Source organism: Alosa pseudoharengus, unplaced genomic scaffold (genome assembly GCF_046254945.1).
Source record: "Alosa pseudoharengus isolate Yale_2024_CS ecotype anadromous, Long Island Sound unplaced genomic scaffold, YU_APseudo_1.1 YU_APseudo_1.1_scf_10, whole genome shotgun sequence".
NCBI classification, from domain to species: Eukaryota; Metazoa; Chordata; class Actinopteri; order Clupeiformes; family Clupeidae; genus Alosa; species Alosa pseudoharengus.
In genome coordinates, this window is record NW_027468565.1 from 35073449 (window position 1) to 35081129 (window position 7681).

General features: G+C 43.7%; 1 protein-coding gene across 4 annotated transcripts in view; it reads left to right on the top strand.

The window, feature by feature from the left end:
* The first annotated feature begins 2224 nt into the window (after positions 1–2224).
* b4galnt3b (beta-1,4-N-acetyl-galactosaminyl transferase 3b) overlaps positions 2225–7681 on the top strand; it is a 32326-nt gene continuing 26869 nt past the window's right edge. For all 4 annotated transcript variants that reach the window (XR_012983703.1, XR_012983702.1, XR_012983704.1 and 1 more), the window contains exon 1: positions 2225–2585. Coding sequence is in view for 1 of the 4 variants with exons in the window: in XM_076270901.1 (XP_076127016.1) it covers positions 2456–2585 (130 nt within the window). In the remaining 3 variants the exon portion in view is untranslated. The remainder of the gene's footprint in view (positions 2586–7681) is intronic.

A 7681-nucleotide genomic window follows, 5' to 3' on the forward strand; every position in this document is an offset into this window, starting at 1 on the left:
GGAGCTAAAGCTATGCCATAGTCAGACTCAGAAATATTACATATTTATCAAAGTAGGCCTAAGTAACAAGTGTATACAAGTTATACAAGTTAGGCTCAGAGTTACAAAATGTCATTTGTAATGTCATCTGCGCAACACGCGTCATGCGCAGCCTCTCCACTCGCACGCATCACACCGGGCCTGCTGTGCTGTATTTGTGTAGCTTAAGTGCAACGTGAAGCTTGAAGATGTAAAGAAAAAAAATGAAAACAGGAGAAATAATGATAGCCAGCCTTCAATGTCTTCTTTTGTCACTTCTCCAAGCATACACCTGAAAGCGAGGCAAGCCCTCACAGAGAAATGCGTCGAGTTTTGCTGCAGGGACATCATTTTATTCCATTCCATTCTGAATAAACAAACAAAGTTTAGCCTACATTCTTCATCCTCCGTTGCATTATTCATTAATATAGTTCTAAACGGATTTCTGTAGCTCAAACAGCTCGGAATTGTAGTTGAGAACGTCAGTTATAATGGCCCACGTATTTAAAAAATGTCCGGTTTAAATGGGGCTCGGGCTCATAATTACAGTTAATGTGTCGGGCTGGGTCGGGCTCTGGCACAATGTGCACGGGTTCGGGTAGGGTCGAGCTTGATTTTTTGGGCCCGATCTAAGCTCTAACGAGAAGGTCTTCAGTGCGCCACTGACATGACTGTGGCTCAGGGTTGGTGAAGGAGGATGCTCGTATCCCAGCTTAATGACGCCCTTGATCACAAGCTAAATCTTATTTTTTCTGGGTGTCCAATACACAGCCATGGCCTGGACGGGCCTAGGCACACATATCAGTCTTGCCCGTCCAATTAGAGGGCTTTCCATCGTTTACATTCCCCATCTAAAAAAGACGCACAAGTCAGCACTCTGCTGAGAGCTCAAGATATCAGTCAAATCGTGAATCGTTTCTGCGTAGGGTATGTCAGCTTTGATGAGATGCGTTCAGATTCCACTTTTTATGTCATAAACTCATGTCATGCCTATTTTGTAGTAAGATTGACCTATGAATTTTATATTGTTATTAATATGCTGCTGTCATTACGATAAAAAAAGAACTAAAAACAGATAACAAATGGCTCCATGATAGCTGGTTACAAGTTATGCTTATAGACATTTAACCTGCTATGTTTATTTTTAACATATTTATTGTAGACACTTTTGAACTCAAGACCGAGACTCACTGAGACTCACGTTACACTCACATTAGGCCTAAGGTTAGTAGGCTAGGTCTACACGTAAAAAAGTTACATCTGTATACGTCAAAAATAGCCTATACCTCTGGTTACACGGTAAATATTACGCCTGGTTAGTACACGTAAACATTTTTACATCTGTACACGTCAAAAATATACCTCTGGTTACACGGCAAATATTTACGTCTGGTTAGCACACGTAAAAATATTACATCTGTACACGTAAAATGTTTGCGTGTGGAGACGTAATGTTTTTACACCTGCATGCGTTTCGTTATTAGACGTTTTGACCCTGTTTGCATGCCATAGTATACACACACACTGACCTAGCGTTCATGGGCTTCGGAAAAACCTTTCTCCGAGTGAAAACATCATCATTCCGCGTCATTCACGTCACGTAATGTGTGACCTAGCGTTCATGGGCTTCGGAAAAACCTTTCTCCAAGTGAAAACATCATCATTCCGCGTCATTCACGTCACGTAATGTGTGAGTCAGAGGTCGGAAACTGGGGCTAGATTTTGCTAACAGAGTTGCCCAGTTAGGGGCTCGTCATCACTTTTGGCGTCACGTTGTAGTTCGTTTGTAGTCCATGTGGCCTTTCATGTCCAACAGTTTTAATGTGAACTTGGGAATTTGCCGTTTTTGTCACTTGAAAGCTGCATATCTTTCTTTCACGAGCGTCTTACACTATATTTTAAGCAAATACAGTTGTTTGTTTAGGATTAGTGAGTGTATGTTTTAACCTTTGTTGTGGCATCTGTGTTTGTCACACATTCCGACGGCAAAGCACATGAACACTTGCTGTCGGAAAAACAAAGTAGCCATGGGGGCGGTCCTTGTCATTCCGAAGTGCCCTGAATGCACCCATACACCTGGCCTAACTAGACAGTAGACCTAGGCCTACCTGACGATTCCGGTGACGTCAGCAACGGGGCGGGACCAGACGAGGTAAATCAAAGCGTTGGCCTGAGGGAATGAGACAGAAAGAGAAGGTCCGTCGAACTGGCCGTGCGCTACTCTCGAGCGCGGCAGCCGAGTCCTCAGTGAATGTCGGAAACCGGCTTTGTGAGTCTTACGGAATAAATGTCACATTGAAAATAGTCGAGTGCAACATACATTAAGAAGTAGCCTGTTGATCTGCTCGCTGTTCTTGAAATTCTCTCTCCGGCCACGTTCCCTCCGGAGGTTATATGAACTGGATCATCAGGGAGCAAGAGAGGAGGAGAATTGGAAATGTGGAAGACATTTGTCCCCGCGCGCAAGCTGCTGCGTAGCGGGAAGTACCTGTTGCTCGCGCTGCTGCTTTGCTGTGCGCTACTGACTTACCTACAGTTCGCCGCCTCCAATGATATGGACACAATCCGTAAGTAGCCTACAGCTGTGTGTGTGTGTGTGTGTGTGTGTGAGAGAGAGAGATAAAACAGTTTTTAAGACATAGTTTATCTCGAGCCACGCATGTAGGCTAAATTGCGAGGTGATCACTCCTGCCCTTCTGCCCTGCTATCCCTATAAAAACTGGTGAATATGAGATAACTCTAATCTCTTACTTCAATTGTTCCTCATTCAGACATCGTATTTCGATTTGATTGAGGGTAGGCAACAGTTATTGGACAAATTCCTGAAGATGAATCTTGTACAGAAAATACGGTGCACAAAACTAATCTGCACAACACACACAAACAGGCAAAAGCTCTCCCAGGCTTAGCCAATCCCACATCCACGTGCCCTATGAGACTAGGAATACACATGCCAACACAACGTTTTACACACATTAACATGAGCACGTACTTACACAGTAGGCTAATATACAATTCCTGTGTATCAAAGGCATTTAAAAGAAAGAGCAAAATGTTTGAAGGTAGCCTAAGTTAAAAGAGATGCCTTAAAGTGATGGCACAGGCTAATAATGATCGAGTGATTCTTGAATACCATTTACTCTCTTCAAACATGCATTTTAATGCCAACTAAATTGAAACATTCCATGGCATGTCAAATCCAAGCACAACCGAGCCTTCCTCAGATTTGGCTACTTTCTGCATTCCTTCCCATAAGCCCCAACACTGAATCCTAAGTAGCTTCTGAAAACTTAAGGCGACGATAAGTGGACAGCCAAGAATTCTACACGTTTTTAGGGGGTTTGCTAAACACAATGCTGACCTGAATTGTACGTAGGTAGTACTGAACTTGATGTTCATAAGTGATATTTAAGCCTTCAAAGAAATAGTTCCATGGTTGATATTCGAGTTGTGCAGTGATGCATTGAAGAAATAAAGGACACAGATCATTCTGTTGGCAATGTGCTGCACACACACATTTCCCGACTGAAGAAGCAGTCAAGCTCATACTGGCTTATAATATGGAGAGGAATTGCATAGTTTATCATTACAAATATCACTGTAGTGTAAATGAGATGTTACTGTCCTCTGAATGACATTTCCTCCTAACATTTCACCTCTGTGTGTGTGTGTGTGTGTGTGTGTGTGTGTGTGTGTGTGTGTGTGTGTGTGTAAGGCCTAGCCCCAGCCCCAGGATAATTTTGTAGCTTTTACCGCTATTAGGATATATGCAAAGAAACCCACACCCACAAAAAAGGGGTGGCACCCTAACATTGGCCCAGGTAACACATTAACCTGCCAACATAACATTCTTGAACTTGAACACGCTACAGTATAGAGAGAGTATGGAGAGAGTGAGGTGATAGTATAGCCCAGTGACTACACATGGACAGCACGGCATCATACTGTATATGCAGAATTGGAGCCAGAGGTTATATCTCTGTCATTATTCACTCATTTCAGAGCCCCTCTTCACTGAGTTTACGCTGTCTATTGGTATAGCCTCTCTGTCTGTCTCTTTCCGTATTAGTCTGTGGATAACTAAGCGGAGGATTACACTTAGGTCATGGCCTGTAACAAGAGACACACCTGGAGTCCCCCGGGTAACCTGTGTCTTTTGGTCTCTGAGTCTGCTGACCCCATACCTGACTGAGCTAATGACAGGGCAGTTCACTCTTGTATGCTTGAATGTGTGTGTTGTTCAGATGACCCCCTCTTTCACAAAGCTCATTTCTTAAACATATAGAGGCTGTGTGTGTGTGTGTGTGTGTGTGTGTGTGTGTTGCACAGTGTATTTGTGTCACATGCACACACACACACACACACACACACACACACACACACACACACACACACACACACAGAGGAAAGACATAGAAGAGAGGCCAGATACTGATCTCAACTAGGGACAACTTTGCCTATATTACTATTACTACAGGTAGGGTGATGGAGAGAGAGAGGGAGAGGTGGAAAGGGGAGGGGGATAGAGAGAGAGACAGAAAGATAGGGAATGTGAAGAGACAGAGGAGAAAGATTGTGAAGGGCAGTGAGGTGAAGAGAAGGGGTTGGGGGGCAGAGAGAGATAAAGATGGGAAAGTTGAAGAGAGCAAGAACAGAAGAAACAGGGGGAGCATGAATGGCAGTTGGATGAAGTGAGAGAGAGGAATGGGGGGGGTATTAGGGGGTCGAGAGCGAGATTTATGAAGGAGGCGGCATTTGCCTACTGGGGGCCTGAATGAATGAATAGCCCCAGGTGTGTTTGAACAGGAAGAGGGTGTGTGTGTGTGTGTGTGTGTGTGTGTGTGTGTGTGTGTGTAGGGGAGCAGGGGCAGGCGGGATGATCCTCTAGATAAACATCTCAGACCTCTGCTGCTGTATCTCGGCTTTGCCGTTGTGGTGCACTTTTTTAACCTTTTAGTTTACTGAGAAAGAGAGAGAACTCCATGTCAGTGGATAGCATGTATTGATGTCTTGTTTGTTATAATATGTTATTAATGCACACTTTATAATGCATTTATTTTGCATAATGCATTATGTATGATGGTTAGTGCAGGTCATAAGCCATGAATGGCTGTAGTGTGTACATCCACAGATGCCACCCAGGATTAAAGTGTGTTGTGTACTGGATCCTGATTGTCACTATGGACCCTCACATACCTTATTATAACGTCTGTATTTACAGAGTCTGCAATGGACTTCCTCAAAACAGCCTTTTCCCCATCACACACAATTATACTCTCTCTCTCTCACACACACACACACACACACACACACACACACACACACACACACACACACACACACGCACACACACACACAGACAGTTCTCCCCTTGGCTGTTTCTTTTAGCACCTGTGTGGCTTTGTCAAAACAAAGACCATCCCTCAACCTCAATGCACTGTAACAAGCCAGACAGTGAGAGAGTGACATACTGAGTTACAGTGAAAAAAAAAAAACAGGTGTTTGGAGTGTTTTGTAAATGTATTAAGAAATAAAAGATTGTAATATCCCATTTATATAGTATTCAGACCCTTTGTTATGACGCTTGCAATTGAGCTCTGGAGCACCTTACTTTTATTAATGGTCCTTGAGATGCTTCTATAACTTGATTTGGGTCCACCTGTACCTAAATTAATTAATTGGACATGATTAGGAAAGGCACACATCTGTCTATATAAGGTCTCACAGTTGATGGTGTATGTCAGTGTGAAAACCAAGATCTGGGGAAGGTTACAAGAAATTGTATGCAGTATTGAAAGTGGCCAAGAGCACCGTAGCCTCCACCATTTTCAAATGGAAAAGACTGAAACTTCCAACAGTCTTCCTAGATCTGGCCTCCCAGCCAAACTGAGTAATCGGGGACAAGGAGTCTTACAGGTAACTACTAAATGGTCACTGTGAGTAAGATCCAGAGTTCCTTTGTAAATAGGATATTTCAATCGTTTATTTTTTTTATAAATATACAAAAAACTCCAAACACCAGATCTTTAGAGAGTATCTCTTTTCGTAGCACTACCTACAACTACTATCGGTACCTACAACTAGACTTGCTAATTCTAGCACTTACCGCCTGACTAGAACTGACACTTGACTGTATGGAAGTAGCACTCACTGCTGCACTAACTTGTACTCATTGCACTCTACTTTGATTGTGCTAAACTTGAAAGGGTCTGAAAACTTCATTCATTCACACACACATACATGTGTACACACACACACACACACACACAGACACACACACACACACACACACACACACACACACACCGCCTCTCCTCTTCTGGGGATGCTGGTGGCTGGCAGCTGAGTTGTATGCACACATACCCTTCAGAAAGAGGGTACAGGCACAAACATGATCACACACACACACACACACACACACACACACACACACACATACACTGGTCCAGGAAGAGATGGTGTATGTGTGTGTGCGTGTAGCCCAGCCCTAAGAAAGCCTGGGAGTTTCCCCATGTCACCAAAAACCTTTCAGATCATTGTATCATTCAGGCATTGGCCAAGTTCCAAGACAGGTTTATTTGGAAGTATCCCCCAGGCCTAGTACACGCACACACACTCACACTCACTCACTCTCTCTCTCTCTCAACAGCTGTAGCTGTAGTTGTGTGTGTTCCAGCAGTGTTGGTGGTGCATCAGGGGCTGGTGAAAAGGACAAGCACTTCCAGTTCCAGTGCAACAGAGCAAACATAGACACTAAGCCCTCAGTCTCTCATCGCTCCCTCCTTTTCACCCTCCCTTACACTGTATGAACACACACACACACATACACACACACACACACACACACACACACACACACACACATACAAATAGACATATATTCACTGTATGTTCACATAGACAGAAACAGACCCACACTGTCTCTCTCACAAACACACACACACACACAAACACACACAAACACACACACACACACACACACATGATTTATGCAAAGCTAACCACATTAATGGGTGGGGAGAGTTGATGAGAGAGAAAGAGGTTATATGCCAAGGTGGGGGGGGGGGGGGGGGGCTCCACAGACAGAGCTTTATTTAAGCCATCATAGTGACATCTGTCGCTCCCTTTAAGAGCAAGGAGCGAAACATCTAAACAGCGTGTTGGTATTTTGATGAGGAGTGAACACATCTCTGCAGAAGGAATCTGCTTGCATGTGAGACCGTGCATGCAACAGCAGGATTCCGCTAAAGCTTGCTTTGCTAAAACGTGTGTGTGTGTGTGGCAAGCAGAGTATACAGTAGATACCTGCTTCTGTACTCAGTAACTAAGTCTTACACTTAGTTATTTACTTTCACTATTGACTGAAAAGGGGTTATCAACACTTACCCCAATATATTCCAAATGACTGAATAAAAAATCTAAGAACATTCATCCAAGCAGACCAGTTGTTGCCTGGGACTCATTGCTAGGTGTAACCAATAGTTATGCACCATATGTGGGTTATGCGCCTTTCACTTTAGACCAGGTTTTTCTTGGTCAATGGTGTTATCATTTTTAATGACATGGAGGGAAGAGGGGTTTGGCAGATCTACAGTCAGTACAGTGTCAGTTTCAGTCAGGGTCATTGTCAGTCCACTGTCCGCTTTCTTGAATACTGCTGCTG